Below are 18,519 nucleotides of genomic sequence, written 5' to 3'. Positions count from 1 at the left end.
GCTAAAATACAATAGTCCTGAGTCAATTTCACAGATTACTCATATGAAGAGATTTCCCCCCTCAAAGAATGTTAAGATTAAACTTCTATGACTTTGTAACTAAACAAAATAGCTTACACATGCATATGACTCAGTAAGTTAATGTATTTTGGACTATTATCATCCGCCCCTTCAAGGACAGTATTAAGACAACTGCCTTGATACGTAAGTACAAAAGAACTACCTGCTTCCCTAGTAAAGTCTACCTTGATGGAACCATTTTTAAAAGTCAGTATGAGAACAGCTTTCTATTTAAAAGATAAAAAGGACACCTGAATTTTCAGTAGCTCTCAAGCTTATGCTACTTAAAGAAAGCAAAACTGGCCGGGCACGGTGGCTCACGCCTGTAATCTCAGCACTTTGGGAGGCCGAGACGGGCAGATCACGAGATCAGGAGATCGAGACCATCCTGGCTAACATGGGGAAACCCCGTCTCTACTAAAAATAAAAAAAACTAGCCGGGTGAGGTGGTGGGCGCCTGTAGTCCCAGCTACTCGGGAGGCTGAGGCAGGAGAATGGCATGAACCCGGGGGGCGGAGCTTGCAGTGAGCTGAGATCTGGCCACTGCACTCCAGCCTGGGCGACAGGGCGAGACTCCGTCTCAGAAAAAAAAAAAAGAAAGCAAAACTATACATTGGATAGTCATTTTGCAGTTTTCCAGAGGAAAAAAAAAATTAATTTGGAGGTTGAGCTATTGTCACCATTTCCACAGTGTGCCCTCAGATGTGCTGGATAGACTAGCAGGGGGTTTACACACTTCAGCTGTAACAGATGTTCTTCACACTTGTTCCTTGTGATAAAATTAACATCTTAAAACTAGCTAATTTGCAAACAGAGAAGCAACATAATTGCACTTTAACAGCTGAACAGTTTTACTTACTTCCTGAGACAGAAATGGGATGACTTGTGCACAAATCGTATTCAATCTCTTGGCGATTTCAGTCTATAAAGACAAAGCCATACAAATGTTTAGAATACTTCACAATCAGTTTAGAAAGGTAAAACTTCATACCTCTAACACTTTAGTCCTCCTCTCCCTCCCTTGCTCTGGAAAGGTGCATAAAAAGTTTTCCCCAGGTTATGTTACTAATACTTATCTTGAGATAAACAGTAGATATTAATCCCACTCGCAAAGTAAGCCACAACTGCACACTTTATTGGTCGCATAATAAGAGATAATGAGTAGTTTAATTTAATTGGAAAATCTAGGCAGTTTAAGGCTACATGATCATTTAATATGGTGACTATATATATATATATATATATATATATATATAAATAATTTTTTTTTTTTTTTTTGAGACGGAGTCTCACTCTGTCGCCCAGGCTGGAGTGCAGTAGTGTGATCTCGGCTCAATGCAAGCTCTGCCTCCTGGGTTACGCCATTCTCCTGCCTCAGCCTCCCAAGTAGCTGGGACTACAGGCGTCCACCACCACACCCGGCTAATTTTTTTTTTTTTTTGTATTTTTAGTAGAGACCAGGTTTCACCATGTTAGCCAGGATGGTCTTGATCTCCTGACCTCATGATCTGCCTGCCTCGGCCTCCCAACGTGCTGGGATTACAGGTGTGAGCCACTGAGCCTGGCCAAGTGTACTTTTTCAGTGACGGCACACCATGACACATTTATGTCATTATTGCAAGTTCATTCAAGCTGGTGTCAGAAGCCACGGCAGCCACAGCACTGTCAAAGCAGTCCAGCTTTCAAAGACAAGGCCTAAGGTGACAGAGCAGAAGAAAGATCTGCCGACCTCTTTCCCACTTGTCCCAGCTCATGTACAATTGAAACAGGATTTTATTGTTCACAGGTTTCCCTCAAACTTTCAACAAACCAAGAAAACATGACTAAAAACATTCCATTCTAGAGGGTGATGGTCAAGTCATGATATCCCGGGTGTTCTGAAAGTTTCGCCACAGTTCAGTGTCAAACTCAAAGACTTCACCGACAGGGCCCAGGGGTCAGCTAAACAAAAAGGTGTCCTCAGTGTCTACAGCACAGGCTGGTTTAAAGAAGGCAGGAAAGGCCGGGTGCGGTGGCTCACGCCTGTAATCACAGCACTTTCAGAGGCCAAGGCAGGTGGATTACAAGGTCAGGAGTTCAAGACCAGCCTGGCCAAGATGGTGAAACCCCATCTCTACTAAAAATACAAAAATTAGCCAGGCACGATGGCGGGCACCTGTAATCCCAGCTACTCGGGAGGCTGCGGTAGAGAACTGCTTGAACCCAGGAGGTGCAGGCTGCAGTATGCTGAGATCACGCCACTGCACTCCAGCTTATGCGAGAGGGAGACTCCGTCTCAAAAAATATAAAAGTAAAGAAGGCTGGAAAAGCCTTTGCTCCGCTCCACATCCACAGCAGTCCCTCTGCTACAAGAGACAAAAACTGGCAAGAGAGGGAACAGAGGGTACTCTACTTCTAGCCCGGGGAAGATCCACCTGCAGCACCTCCAACACCCTACAGCAATGCAAAGCAGTTCTGCTTTCCTCTCTCTGGGAAGAACCAGTTCTGCTTTTTTAAAAAAGAAAAAAAAAAAAAAGTCATTTGTAAAGAGGCCCATCCTTGACCTTACTTATTTCATCATTTTGTCAATGTTTACTAAATGCCACCTATATTACTGAATTAAGCAATGAAAAGGATCACAAGAAAAAAATTTAAAAGCACACAGTCCATGACCTTGAGAAATAGAGAACGGAAAAAGACAAAGTAGAAACCCCAGGAACAAAGTTGAGCCTGCAGTGAGCTGAGATCGTGCCACTGTACTCCAGCCCAGGCGACACAGCAAGACCCTGTCTCAAAAAAAAAAAAAAAAAAAAGGAAACAAAATCCCAGGAACTTTACAATCAAGCGTATAAAAAACAGCAGCCTTGTATCTTCTAAGATGATCTGAATTAACTAAACAAAGTCTTTGGTTTTATAAGATTGGATTTAGGCTGACCCAACCCAATTCTACCTGACCACCAATGAGACAAGGTTACAGACAGACCATGCCTTGGACAAAATGTACTAGGAGGGGAAATGACTGGTAAAGAGAGGAAGCCCATGCATGACCTTGCTTTAGAGAGCGAGGTAGATATATGCAAAAAGGGTGCAGCTGTACCAGGTACAAAAACAGAACTGGGTCAGCCCCACCCAGTTCATTTGATCACAGCCACCCACTCAAGCTACCTCAAGGTCATGGCTCTCCTCGAAAGCATGGGAAAGGCTTTCCTCTCCTTTGCAACAGGGTTCTGCACTCATGTAAAGGAGTAGAGATGCCTTTAGCGGGTATCCTACATAGGTCCTTGCTCCCAACTCCCTACCTACCACATATTCCTGCAACATTCTGTACGTTCCCCTTCTTGGAAATTCACACTTAAAGGTTTCCAATTTTAAAAATGATATATGCTCACTTTGAACTCATACACATGCACACAGATGTATATACAGAAATATAAAAGAAAGTCAAAATAACCCTGAGTTCATCATCCAAGGATAAGCATGGGTAACATATTGATGATTTTAGGGTACCATTATTCCAGGTTCTCACTTATGTGCACAGAAACCCACAGTGAGAGACACATTTTAATACCAGGGGTTTCCGTTATATACCCTGCCTGTCTATAATTTGTTACTCAAACATGTGTCATGGACATCATCCCAGTCAATTTAGATTAACAAGTACCTTGAAATATTCCACCATATAAGCATAAAGATGTTTAAGTACTATTGACACCAGGGAATATTTGTTTCATTTAATTTTGCACAATTAACGACTCTGTGTCAAATAACCCTCCACACAGATCTCTAAAAGGAATCCCTAGATGTGAAACTGCTGGGTCAAAGTGTATGCATATTTTAAGTTGCAATGCATGCTGCCAAACTGCCCAGCAGAAAAGCTGTACCAGGCCGGGCGCGGTGGCTCACGCCTGTAATCCCAGCACTTTGGGAGGCCGAGACGGGTGGATCACAAGGTCAGGAGATCAAGATCATCCTGGCTAACACGGTGAAACCCTGTCTCTACTAAAAATACAAAAAAATTAGCCGGGCTTGGTGGTGGGCGCCTGTAGTCCCAGCTACTCGGGAGGCTGAGGCAGGAGAATGGTGTGAACCCAGGAGGCGGAGCTTGCAGTGAGCCGAGATTGCGCCACTCCACTCCAGTCTGGGAGTCACAGCGAGACTCCGTCTCAAAAAAAAAAAAAGAAAAGCTGTACCAATTATTGCAAGTTCAGGAGGGTGCCTGCTCTCCCACCCAGTGTCAATATTGGGTTTTGCTGACCTTTCTTTAATCTTCATCCATCTAATGGATTAAAAAATGACCTCATTTTTATTTGCATTACTTGAATTCTTCCTCTAGTTAAACATCTTTTCATGTATTTATTGGTCCACTCTATGTTTCCCTTCTCCATTCTTCCATTGTTGTTTAATCATTTTTGTCTTTTGGTGGTGTTTCCTTGCATGAGACAAATATTAACCCTTTATCAGAGTTTGCTCAGCTTGCCACTTGTCTTTCAACCTTGCTTGATACGAATGTTTTGCTGTATAGAACTTTAAGTCTTTATGTTGTCAAACGAAAGCATTTTCTTCCTATGCTCCTGGCCTTTAGGTGAAGATTAGAACACACCAATATCATAAAAGCCATTCTTACTTTTCTTCTAGTGTGCTATGGCTGCATTTTTATACTTAACTATTTGATTTAGCTGGAATTTATTTTGGTTTAAGAAAAGATGCCCTCATCTTTATCATAACAACTATGTGTTACTACCTAGAATGGCGTCAAAGTAGACTTGAACATCGTCAGAGGACAGTTAAGATCGAGTCTGAATGAAATGAACTTGTAAACCTTTAATAATATTAAAGTTATCAAAAATAAAATAAAGAAAAGAAACACATACGAAAGCAAAGGCAATGATACAGTGGTCTCTCGCTATCAGTGGGGGATTGGTTCAGAATCCTCCATGGAAACCAAAATTCAAGGATGCTTAAGTCCTTTCTATAAAATGGCATAGTATTTGCATATAAGGAATGCACATCTACCCATACACTTCATATCATCTCCAGATTACTTACCTAATACAGTGTAAATCCTAGGTAAATGGTTGTTGTATTATTTAGGAAATGACAAAAAGGTCTGTACATGTTCACTACAGACTTTTTTTTTTTTTTTTTTTTTTTGAGATAGAGTCTCGCTCTGTCGCCTAGGCTGGAGTGCAGTGGCACAATCTCGGCTCATTGCAACCTCCACCTCCCGTGTCCTAAGGAACTCTCCTGCCTCAGCCTCCCAAGTAGCTGGAATTACAGGCACATGCCACCACACCCAGCTAATTTTTTGTATTTTTAGTAAAGATGGGGTTTCACCATGTTGAGCAGGCTGATTTTAAACTCCTGATCTCAAGTGATTCACCTGCCTCGGCCTCCCAAAGTGCTAGGATTTATAATCCTAGCATGAGCCACTGTGCCCAGCCGACACAATGTTTTAAAAAATATATATTTTCAAACCATAGTTAGTTGAATTCACAGACGCGGAACCCACAGATACAAAGGGCCGACTGTACTATGTAAGTTGGGTTAGACTGGATAAGCCTGAAACAGGAGGAAGAAAAGTTAGAAATCAAAGCTCAACCTGATGAAAAACATCAAAAGCCATACCATATGTTCTGGAAATTCTACATAAATAGTCTGGAGAAGAAGCAAACAGGAGCAATAAAGGAGAGTGTTGGTAAGACTTCCCCTCCGTCTGCCAGGTCTCTAAACCCTGATCTTAAAACTATCCCGAGGAGCCAGCTTGACTTTTGAGTCAGAAAGTCTAAATCCAAGTCTTGGACCGTTCTACTAACAAACTGGTTTACCCCAGAAAATGCGCTGACGTCCTCTGAAATACCCTGACTCCTCCACCTGCACAACCTACCTCCTGGCAGGTGAGGGTACAGAGCTTACCTGACAATGCTCTGTGAGTCCTAAAACATCACTAGCTCCCCAAGAGGCTTCATGAAAATCTTCCCTTCAAATAATCTGGATTGCAGTAGCATAAAAACTGGCAATAGGCCGGGCGCGGTGGCTCAAGCCTGTAATCCCAGCACTTTGGGAGGCCGAGACGGGCGGATCACGAGGTCAGGAGATCAAGACCATCCTGGCTAACACGGTGAAACCCCGTCTCTACTAAAAAATACAAAAAAAACTAGCCGGGCGAGGTGGCGGGCGCCTGTAGTCCCAGCTACTCGGGAGGCTGAGGCAGGAGAATGGCATAAACCGGAGGCCCGGGCTTGCAGTGAGCTGGGAATCCGGCCACTGTACTCTAGCCTGGGTGACAGAAGCGAGACTCAATCTCAAAAAAACGCTTGAAGCTGAATTTCACCCAGGTATTATCTCTTGCTTCAACAAAAGAGTATTCTGGTAACATTCTTAATTTGCTTTCTGGTGGCAGTCTCGTAGTGAGCTTTATTTTTAATGTAGGCCCTTGCTAGCTTTTGGGTGGAGTCTTGCTCATGCTTGGGCTGGAGTGCAGGCAGGCATCTGCGGCTCTTTCAGGCTCAAAATACACAGTTGGTATTCTCCTGCCTCAGTCTCCCAAGTAGCTGGGATGACAGGCACGTGCCACCACGCCCGGCTAATTTTTCTGTTTTTTAGTAGAGATGGCGTTTCACCATGTTGGTCAGGATGGTCTCGATCTCCTGACCTTGTGATCCGCCCGCCTCAGCCTCCCAAAGTGGTGAGATTACAGGCGTGAGCCACCGCGCCCGGCCTCTCGTGACTCCTACCCATGCTTCTATTACTGATCGGAGTGTGCCGGCAGATTAACCTGGGTATTTGACCATGCTGCCTTCCACCTCTTGCAAAGGCTAGACAGCTCCAGTGAAAAACTGAGGGCTAACTGTATTTCCCACCTAGAAATCATTTTCCTACCCAATGATGAAGACTTATTTGGTACCTGCTAAGTCATAATGCTTATAAACTTTCCCTGTGCCTAGATTTTTGATACTGTATAAGGCAACAACAATAAATCTGCATTCAAGAGCTATCCACAAACCAAATCTGCATGAAACCCTCCACCCAGAAATGTACGCAGCAGGATGAAGGCTCCAGCAACAAGCCTTTCTTCATGGATGGCCACCGCCTACTGAGGCAGCAGGAAGCAGGAGTCCAAATTACCTGTCTACAACAGTCTTTCATTCTCCTTACCCATGCCAGCTCTCCTCACTGATTTGCATATGGTAATACATTTAGCCCTCAGCATCTAAAAATTGGTTTTTAGATGATGGCAATCTACTTGGCAAACTACTACGTAAGGTGTTCTATGTTAAGTCACTTAAACCACTGGGTCCCTCCCAGGTCTCTTACTTAACAGGATTACCACCACTGTGCTTCAGAGTTTCATCAAAATTGAGTGAGCTGATGAGCTGGTATGTAAGCTAAGGTATACTATTCCACAGTGCTATACAAATATGAGAGCTCTTCCCAATCCTTCAAGGCCCGCCTCAAATTCACTGAGAAGCTGCCTTTCCCCCATAACACCAATAAACACACTCTTCTCTAGGTCCTTCAAGATCCTCCACAGCACTTACTGTCATTTGGTAAACTAAACCTGTGTGCTTAAAAATCACCATGTCATACAAAGAAAGCTTCCATACAGTTTCTTAACGGCTTTCTACATAAAAGCCTTCTCAACACAACAAGATGGGAAGCATTAGGAGAACACGACTCCTACTAAATACTGTGACACATTTCGTTGCTGTATCTCCCCTACTAAAACTGATGTAAGGGTACATATTTAATATACTTTCAGAGTCATGCCTCAATGAACTAAAACTTAAATCTCCATGCACCCCTAAATTCAATGGCCAAGGTGCACCCACATAAACAATTACTAATCAGTACTAGAGAAAGGCTGTTCACAAAAAAATAAAAACAAAATCATATGTTGGTAAGTATACAATTCATGTACATGTATGGTTTTATTTATTTTATTTTATGAGATGGAGTCTCTCTCTGTCGCCCAGGCTGGAGTGCAGTGGCACCATCTCTGCTCACCGCAAGCTCCGCCTCCCGGGTTCAAGCCATTCTCCTGCCTCAGCCTCCGGAGTAGCTGGGACTACATGCGTCCACCACCAAGCCCAGCTAATTTTTTTGTATTTTTAATAGAGACAGGGTTTCACCGTGTTAGCCAGGATGGTCTTAATCTCCTGACCTCGTGATCCGCCCGTCTGGGCCTCCCAAAGCGCTGGGATTACAGGCTTGAGTCACCGCGCCCGCCCTTTTTTTTTTTTTTTTTTTTTTTTTTTGAGACAGAGTTTCGCTCTTGTTGCCCAGGCTGGAGTGCAACGGCGCGATCTTGGCTCTCCGCACCCTCCGCCTCCCGGGTTCAAGGGATTTTCCTGCCTCAACCTCACGAGTAGCTGGGATTACAGGCGTGTGCCACCATGCCCGGTTAATTTTGTATTTTTAGTAGAGACGGGGTTTCTGCATGTTGGTCAGGCTGGTCTCAAACTCCCGACCTCAGGTGATCCGCCCGCCTCGGCCTCCCAAAGTGCTGGGATTACAGGCGTCAGCCACCATGCCCAGCTACATGTATGTTTTAACTGAGCTGAAATATGGCCAAGGACCTCAGAGACCAGCAATCAATCAAACTCTAGTGTATTCTGCAAGACTTTTAAATTCAATACATGGCCGGGCATGGTGGCTCACGCCTGTAATCCCAGTACTTTGGGAGGCCAAGGCAGGTGGATCAGGAGGTCAGGTCAAGACCATCCTGGCTAACATGGTGAAACCCCACCTCTACTAAAAATACCAAAAAAAAAAAAAAAAAAAAAAAAGGTTATCCTGGCGTGGCACGCGCCTGTAGTCCCAACTACTCGGAAGGCTGAGACAGGAGAATTGCTTGAACCCGGGAGGCCGAGGTTGCAGTGAGCTGAGATGGCGCCACTGCACTCCAGCCTGGCAGAGTGAGATTTGGTCTCAAAAATAAATTAATTAATTAATTAATTAATTAATTCAAGATATGGTCTTCTAAATAGTTTAAGAGTTTAGGATTCTATAATTCCTAAAAGTCTCACCACCTTTTCCTACTTCTCACACTTTGTCTAATTGCAATGCGGAAGAGCCTACTCCTCAGCACCCGCACACTTCCCCACTACACATACAGTAGTGCAGCATAATGAGTGCTGTTTGAAGCTCAAAACAGGGCGAGGACTGCTTAAGAGTAATTGCCCATGGGCCTCAAAGCAATCCAATGGCACCTTGCCCAAAGTCAGCTTAGGGAGGGGAAACTCCACTAGCATTAAATTGCAAATTGATGGATCATAAAAAATGGTGCTTATGCTGAGGGCTGGCAAACTGATCTTCTGGTTTCTTTGAACCAAGCGGGAAGCCAAGATAAAAACACAGTGGAGTGTTGGTAAGAAGTGTCTGGCAACAGATACATGGGCAAGAACATGAAAACAAAGCACACAAAGGAAATAAACAGATAACCTCTAAATCCCTTCTGACTAGAAGTTTCTGAGTCTGTGAAATGACAACCTTAAATCCAAAAAAAAAAAAAAAATGTACACAGAAACCTCACCGGCAACCAAACAAAAATGTAAATTTTGTTGTAAGTCAGGTAGGTCATTCAGAAACGGTTAAGGCAGTTTTTAAAAAATTAACAAAATTCAATGATGATGCATCCTCAGGGAAACTGGAACAATCCTACGTTACTGATGACATTAAATTGGTAGCGCTGTCTTGGAAAGCAACTGGGCAATGTGTTTCAAGAGCATGAAATTATTCAAACCCTTTGGTAAGGCTTCCCACAGCTAAGAATTTATCCTAAGGAAATAGTTCAAATGAAAAGCATTCCATGCATGAAGCTGTTCACTGCAGCACTAGTTTCAAAGGGAAAAGAGAAAAAGCCAGGTAAAGATGTAACAGCAATTCAACACATCACAACCATCTGCCCAGTTTTTGAGAAAGTTAACATTTGCCCTCCTAATAAATCAGTTGTCTAATACTAAGAGAACAGTTAAATACACTACACACAACCCACAGGCATGGCGAGTAGCCATTAAAGTCATATTTGTGATAATGATGCTAAAATGACCAAGACATTCACTAGATGACACAGGAGGGGAAGAAACAAAGACACAGTGTTAGTATTAGTATGCCTGTTTTTGTGTGTGTGTGTGTGTTTTTAAGGGCCGGGCGCTGTGGCTCACACCTGTGATCCCAACACTGGGGGGGGGCCAAGGTGGGCAGATCACCTGAGGTCAGGAGTTTCAGACCATCCTGACCAACACGGTGAAACCCTGTCTCTACTAAAAATACAAAAAAATTAACCGGGCGTGGTGGTGCATGCCTGTAATCCCAGCTACCCGAGGAGCTGAGGTGGGAGAATAGTTTGAACCCAGGAGCTGGAGGTCCCAATGAGCCGAGATAGCAACATTACACTCCAGCTTGGGCAACAAAAGTGAAACTCCGTAACAAAAAAAAAAAAAAAAAATTAGGAATGTGGCCAAGCACCTTAAGTTGATATCCAAAATTAAAAGAGTAATTATGCTGAGGTGATAGGGTTTTTAGTGACCTTTTTTTCCTCCCTTTAGTGACTTTGGAATCATTGCCCTTGACTTACTGTTTAAATGTTTGTTGTTGTTGTTGCTTTGAGTCAGGGTCTAACCCTGTTGCCCAGGCTGGAGTGCAGTGGCATGATCTCAGCTCACTGCAACCTCCGCCTCATGGGCTTAAGTGATTCTCATGCCTCAGCTTCCCGAGTAGCTGGGACTACAGGTGTGCACCACCACATGCAGCTAATTTTTGCATTTTTAGTAAATGGGAGTTCACCATATTGGCCAGGCTGGTCTGGAACTCCTGACCTCAAATTATCCACACACCTCAGCCCCCCAAAGTGCTGGGATTACAGGCACAACAAGCCATTGCACCCGGCCAACTTACTGTTTACATTTATTACATCAGGAAGAGAGATAAGCACTGCCAGGCCCACCAAGTTTGCGATCAACAGTGGCCCTGAGACACAACAGTGCTGGCAAACCTGGAACCATTTGGGTACCCAGCCCTCTTAGAATCCTCAAATCACACGTGGGGAAACAGAGGTCTAAAGGAAATGATTTGTCCAAGATCATAAAACAAGATTAGAAGCCACATATTCCCTGCCTAGTTCTTTTTTTTTTTTTTTGAGACAGAGTCTCACCTCTGCCGCCAGGCGCAGAAGTTGGGAAGTGGGAGATACTCACAACAAGAAAGAGCTGATGAACTCGGCCCTGTCTGCAAAGCAATGCAGCTGCTGAAAGGCCATACAGTCCAAACAGGGCTGCAGCAGCACAAGGCCAAGTCGGCATGATCCCTCAGCCAACAAAGGGACTACAGAAAGTGCCTCTCATCTGTCAATGACAGGGTCACCGTGCCCTTGCTACCCTAGCAGAGGTCTCTGCATAGAATAGACAGTTTATAAGGGACCTCAATTATGAATTGCAAACCTTAAGTAAATGAGTTGTAGCCAAACTCCACTTTAATACTCTCCTCCACAGGCAGAAAGAATGATCCATCAACCCTAACATCAGACCATCTGGCCCACCGGTAGAACAAAATCCACAAACACATCTCTAGTTCCCGAAGATGACATCTTATTTTTATACCTAAAGAAAATTAGGAGCCAGGCATGGTGGCTCATGCCTATAATCCCACCATTTTGGGCGGGATGGATCACTTGAGGCCAGGAGTTTAAGACCAACTTGGGCAACACAGCAAGACAGTACCTCTACAAAAGAAAAAAAAAATTTAATTAGGGATGCATGCATAAAAACTGTGTGCCGAAAATGATACACACAAAACAGAGCAAATAATCTTCCAATACTCCCTTTCCCTTCATAGGAGAGGAAGAGTTCCTTTGCCAAGAGGCCTCCTTCAGGATATCTGCTACTCAAGAGTCAAGATTTCTCCCATCACAGTGCCTTGCTCACTAATAGCTCATGAAAAGGTAAATTCATCTTTAAATCTAATGTGTCTGAGTAGCTTTTGTTTAAAATGTAATTACGCCGATAAAATGACTAATCACATTTTCAGGAAATCCAAATTTTAAAAATGTGGGGAGGTCGGGCACAGTGGCTTACGCCTACAATCCCAGCACTTTTGGGGGGCCGAGGCAGGAGGATCCCTTGAGCCCAGGAGTTTGAGACCAGTCTGGGCAACATAGGGAAACTCAGTCTCTCTTTTAATTTAAAAAACAAAACAAAACAAAACAAAACCTTATAAAGGTTAGTGAGGCTATCAGTGGTTCCCAAACTCCAGTGTACACTAGGATGGCCTTGTGCTTGTGTCATACACAGATGACTAGGCCCACCTGCAGAGCTCCTGTTGTAGTCTAGGCCTGAGAATATTCATTTCTAACAAGTTCCCAGGTAATCCTGAGGCTCTTGGACTGGAGACCACACTTTGAGAAGCACTGCCATCTATGTCAACAGCATCAACTGCTTGGCACCTGCCAGGTGCTCTGATGCCCACTCTCTAATCTTCATGTGGTCACCAGGTGCCCCAGGAGAATAGACTAAAAGGTTACAATAACTTGCCTAATGTCAGAACGAGACAGTGGAGAGGAGAGGTCAGGCCTGCCTCTCTCCAGAGCCTTGCAGCAACATGAGGGCTGCCCTCTCACACATTTTTACAAAACACTGAGGCAAGAACAGAAACCGGGGGTGTAGGAACACATTTGCCTTCTGTGGAAAACCTCGCACAATATTCATTTAAGTTATTCCACCCATGGCAATGTAATCTCGCCCCTTCTTCAAGCCTGTGATTAAAACAAAACAAAGAGTACCAGACGACAGAAACCCTTTAGTGGCTCAACTAATCAGAACACAAGTCACCAATTACTGGCAGATAATAACTTTTATGTTCCATCTCCCCCTCACTTGGCAGCTCCTGCAACATTCTAAATCTGAGCTCTCTCCAACTGGGCCCAGATACTATCCTTTCACTCCCCATCTTTCACACTCGCAGCTTCTCTGAAAACAAGGAGGGGTTAAAAAAAAGGAAGGAAGGGGGAAAAAAAAAAAAAAAACCACGCTGAAGGCTGCTCGGGCAGAGATAGCAACACTAATTGCTCCCATTCTCTAGCTCCTGGTGAGGCAGATTGCAGGGGCCTGCATCTCCGGAGAAAGCTCTCCTATCTTCGCAGCAGCTCTCAGCAGAGCAACTCAAGTGCCCTTAATTGTTTATGTTCTTAATGCAGAGCCTCTTGAATGCATTCATTTTTAATAGCAGGCTTGAGTGTGGGGCCCATCAAAGAATGACAAAGCAACTCTATTCATTGGTTCTCCTTCCTGCAATGATGGTCTTTTGATTTATTTGCAAATGACAAGCTTGCCAGGCCCCACTTGAGGGCTGCCCTCATTTTTTTTTTTTTTTTTTTAAGAATTCAGTTGCATTTTCCAAGATGAAGTTGAGTCTGCAATGCTGTTTGTGTAAATTTTTCCCCCTTCAGTTCCTTCTAATTAATGACTTAAATGTTTTGACCCAACTGTTGCCAAGCAGAGCATTTGGGCTTTAATTTGTCATTTTGGTAAAGATGCATCTTTGACAAAAGCATCACAGCTGTTTTAGTTCCTAAATAGCACATTTCCATTATTCAGAAACCCTTGTGATGGAGTTCAGAAAGGGCCTGTTCACAGGAAATTGTATTGACTTGTCCCAGGACGGAAAAAGGACAGCTTTTGGTGGCCTTAAAGGAAAATGCACTCTGTGGTGGAGAAAGAAATCTTTCTCCAAACTCTGCAGAGTGAGTCACAGATCATCACCGTGAAGTCATCACCTACCCTCCTGGGGAAGGAAAACAAGCCTCTCCCTGGGCCACACCCCAGCAAGCCTATACCTTTAACTCTCTTCACAGATCTCAGTCATTAGAGAGCTCATAAGAAATGAGATAATACAATAGCAGGATTAGTGGGAGGAAAAGCAGACTATATTATCATCATCATTGGATGAAGGTTAAAATGACAATTGTGAAACGAAAATATGCCTGTATAGCCAGGCACGGTGGGTCACGCCTGTAATCCCAGCACTCTAGGAGGCCAAGGCAGGCGGATCATGAGGTCAGGAGTTTGAGACTAGCCTGACTAACATGGTAAAACCCCGTCTCTACTAAAAATACAAAAATTAGCCAGGCGTGGTGGTGCATGCCTGTAATCCCAGCTACTCAGGAGGCTGAGGCAGGAGAATCGCTTGAACCCAGGAGGCGGAGGTTGCAATGAGCCGAGATCACGCCACTGCACTCCAGCCTGGGCAACACAGCGAGACTGGTCTCAAAAAATAAATAAATAAATAAATAATAAAATAAACTATGCCTGTGTAAATAAAGACAAAGGCCTGAAGCACTGCTCACATCTGTCAGCACTTTTGAGAGCAAGGTAGGAGGCTTGCTGGAGACCAGGAGTTCAAGACCAGCCTGGGCAACATAGTAATACCTCATTTCTACATAAAAATTTAAAAAATTAGCTGGGTGTGGTGGTGTGGCCTATAGTCCTAGCTACTGGGGATGCTTAGGCAAAGGATCACTTGTTCGGAGTAATCCTTAGTTCAGAGTTTGGAGTTATGATTAAGCCACTGCACTCCAGCCTGGGCAACAGAGTGAGATTAAAATATGCAAAAATCAGGTAGGCACACTGGCTCATACCTGTAATTCCTGCACTTTGGGAGGCCGAGGCAGGCAGATCACTTGAGGCCAGAAGGAGACCAGCCTGGCCAACGTGGCTAAAAATACAAAAATCAGCTGGGTGTTGTGGTGCACACCAGAAATCCCAGCTACTCAGAAGGCTGAGGTACAACAATGGCTTGAACCCCGAAGGCAAAAGTTGCAGTGAGCCGAGAGATCACTCCAGCCTGGGTGACAGAGAGAGACTGTCTCAAAAAAAAAAAAAAAAAAAAAGCAAAAAGCAAGTTACTTCTGAATGTTTCCCTAACACATTGAAATCTTCAGCCAATCTGGATGGTAGAAAAGGAACTTTCTGCACAAGGTTTCCATGGGCCATGGCTACAGCTGAATGACACACATACATGAGTAACGGCTGCCCCTCTACTTCCTGAGCAACTTCTTAGGGAAAGCAGCTCTCTGCAAGGAGGTCTAGGCCCCCAATCCACATAATAGCTCCAAGTTTGATAGATGTATCAAAGCTATTCCTGGCCCCTCAAACTAAGTGCTGAAACTTCAGCTGGAAAGTCTCAGCCCCTAAGCTGTATTCCTGCTCCCCCAAGCTGAGCTGCTGGGGAGAGGTGGTCCTTTGGGAAGGAAGATAAGGTTGCTGCCTTCCCGGATGGAACCTGGAGTTATGTTTTTAATCAATATCACATGCCAAAAAACCTGCAGTGCTCCACAACTTACTCTCAAAGTAGTGAGGATACTCAGACCAGGCATGGTGGCTTCACACCTGTAACCCCAGCATTTTGGGAGGCCGAGGTGGGTGGATTGCCTGAGGCCAGGAATTTGAGAACAGCCTGGCCAACATGGTGAAACCCTGTCTCTACTAAAATTGCAAAAATTAGCCGGGCGTGGTGGCACATGCCTATAATCCCAGCTACATCAGGAGGCTGGGGCACAAGAATTGCTTGAACCCAGGAGGCGGAGGTCGCAATGAGCCAAGATTGTGCCACTGCACTCCAGCAGCCTGGGCAACAGAACCAAGATTGCATCTTGGAAAAAAAAAAGAAGGATGTGTAAAGGAAGCTGGAAGTTGTGGTGGGCAAGGGTAGGGATTAAAATTTGGAGCCACTGAGGCAGAAAAATAACTTGTGAACAGTTAACAGTTAAGTTTTATTTTCTCAAAAGCATTATAGTCACGATTAAAATGAAATCTGAGATGCTGGCTAAATTTTTCAAAGCATAACCTTTGGAAAAGATTATTTTAAGTATTTAGAAGAGAGTAAGCAAAAGGATCCTAGATGACAGGTGCCATGGTATATGGATTCACAGAATATTGACTCAGCCATGCATGTGGAGGCAAACAGGAATAACATTTTAAATACAAATTACTTCTTTACCAAAAAAAAAAAAAAAACCCAATCACTGCATCATTATACAATCCACAGAGGAATCTAAGTAAGAGAAAAATAATCACCATTCCTCCAAGATAACAATCAACCTACTTTCAGGATGGGAAAAAAAAGTGTCCTATGAGACAATCTATTCAGGGTTACAGGGACTGACCAAGAATATACATAATTAAAAGTATGCCAAAGAAAAAGCCCTTCATCCCCTTATGCTCAGTCATGTCAGTTTATAATTTTAAAATTATAAAGCCTTACAGTATTGTCTAAGACATACTAGGGAAGCATTAAGTAAGAAGGAGAGAGGAACTGAAGATAATGGAAGCAAGAACAATTTATAAACCAGGGGCCACCAGAAGTTACCACTCCTGTAATTCACAAGTTATTTTACAAGTGGACAAATCAATTTATGTGCTCCTGTGTGTTTTTAGAAAACATCCTAGATATTCTTCCATTAATTATGTGGGTTGCAGGACATGTCAATTCTCGTTTCCCAGAGCACCAGAAACCAAATTTAACCCACGTATTCTGTTACACTGGTCTGCACTTGTGTGGTTCCCACAGGGCTGGGCTGGCTCAATAATGCTGCGCTCCTTCTGGAAGAACAGAATAGACTTCCTGCCATTTGGACTGTGAAACACAGTAATCCACCAGGGAATAAAGGTCAATGTTGCACTTTTGGTCATTACTGAATCATTTGAGATGATCTGTGGTGAGGATGAGAGGAAAATCGAAGGCTGTGAGAACGCTGCAAATGGCTTGCCCTCAGACCAATTTTCATCTCCATCTGTCTAATAGACATGTGGATAAAAAGCCCTCCCTCCTTCTGGGCCACTCGGCTGTTTTCAAATCCGTGGCACAAGCCAGGAACCAGTTAAACAATATATTAATGAGGGGAAATAACCTTCTAAGCCACAGACTAATGCTTATTCAGGTTTTAGATCATCAGCTGAAGTTTGGAACGCAATTTTCCAGTCTGCAAGCAGTACTGCAAAGTAGAAATTTTAACTAATACAGAGAATCATCTGCAGTGTAGGGGCATGTGCCAAAATCTCCTTACTTGTACATGCAAATATATGCATGCTTACACCTCCACCCCCCCTTCACCAAAAGACATGCACACAAAGAGGAACGGCAGTTCCAAAAATTGCGTGTTGCTGCTAAATAAATCTTTTTTTTTCCCCCAAGTGTCTAATTAAAGCTGCTTAATCATTATTAAGGCATTTCAATCCTTAGATACAAAATATTCTTGGGAACCCAGAGTCTAATCATCATTTAAGCCGTAGAATAAATAAATGTTAATATCCCCGACTTTATACCAATACTCCCCTTTGCTGGTTTGGCCGAGCTACTTTTTAAACATAGCGTTGTGCCACATATAAGTTTAGGCCCCCACAGTATATCAATGTCAAACAACATCGTGTCAAGCTAAGATTCAATTCAGGTAAGTGCCACTGCCAAATTTTCTTGTTCCCAGACGGGCTTTAAGATTATTTTATTGCTTAAAATTTAATTTGTTCCAACTCGTGTCTCCATGACAACGTTGGCCAACCCTGCAAATCATTTGGGTAATTGGATATCTTATCTTTCTATTGCTCTCAAATCGAATGATTCTGCTAGAATTGTAACAGCCAATCAAATTTACAGTCCTCCTGAGTAATAGACTGGGAAAAGTGGCCACATTCATCTCCTCTTTACAGCCATATTAACCAGTATGCGACAAACAGTAGAATCTGGTCTTCAAACTACACTCCAAATTATAAATGGTGTCAATACCAATATTCTCACAATGCAAAGTCTACACAAAAGCCCCTTCCTTTTTTTTTTGAGGCAGAGTCTGGCTCTGTCACCCAGGCTGGAGTGCAGTGGTACAGTCTCGGCTCACTGCAACCTCCGCCTCCCGGGTTCAAGTGATTCTTCTGCCTCAGCCTCCCAAGTAGCTGGGGTAACTACAGGCGCCCACCACTATGCTCAGCTAATTTTTGCATTTTCAGAAGAGACGGGGTTTCACCATATTGGCCAGGCTGCTCTCGAACTCCTGACCCTCCTGACCTTGTGATTCGCCCACCTCAGCCTCCCAAAGTGCTGGGATTACAGGCATGAGCCACCTTTTATACTGCTTTAATTTGAGAAGCAACAATTGTTACTCATTCCTTATTAACTTTGAGCAATTTTAGCACTTTGAGAGTTCCAGAAGCTAATCACAAAAAAAAAAATTAAAAATAACAACAACAAAAATCATAGCTTTTCTTGGGTATTTGATCTTGTGATAAAAATGATAACCCAAACAGTGGCTGCATAAGGTCAGTGATGCACTGACATTGATCTGTCTGGGGCCCTTTTGGTAGGTAAGCCATACTTAATAAATTAGTCAAGAAATAAGGATGGGCTGGGCGCGGTGGCTCATGCCGGCAATCCCAGCACTTTGGGAGGCCAAGATAGATGGATCACCTGAGGTGAGGAGTTCGAGACCAGCCTGACCAA

At 43.7% G+C, this 18,519-nt stretch overlaps 1 protein-coding gene across 13 annotated transcripts in view; it reads right to left on the bottom strand.

The window, feature by feature from the left end:
• The window catches only part of TLE1 (TLE family member 1, transcriptional corepressor), a 107,201-nt gene that overhangs the window by 70,120 nt on the left and 18,562 nt on the right, over positions 1-18,519 (bottom strand). For all 13 annotated transcript variants that reach the window (XM_031654102.1, XM_031654100.1, XM_031654097.1 and 10 more), the window contains exon 5: positions 920-982. In XM_031654102.1, coding sequence (XP_031509962.1) covers positions 920-982 — 63 coding nt within the window. The remainder of the gene's footprint in view (positions 1-919; positions 983-18,519) is intronic.

The sequence above is a fragment of the Papio anubis genome, chromosome 13 (genome assembly GCF_008728515.1).
Source record: "Papio anubis isolate 15944 chromosome 13, Panubis1.0, whole genome shotgun sequence".
In the NCBI taxonomy this organism is placed as follows: domain Eukaryota; kingdom Metazoa; phylum Chordata; class Mammalia; order Primates; family Cercopithecidae; genus Papio; species Papio anubis.
Note: the sequence above shows the minus strand (reverse complement) of the source record. Positions and strands in the feature narration are given on the sequence as shown.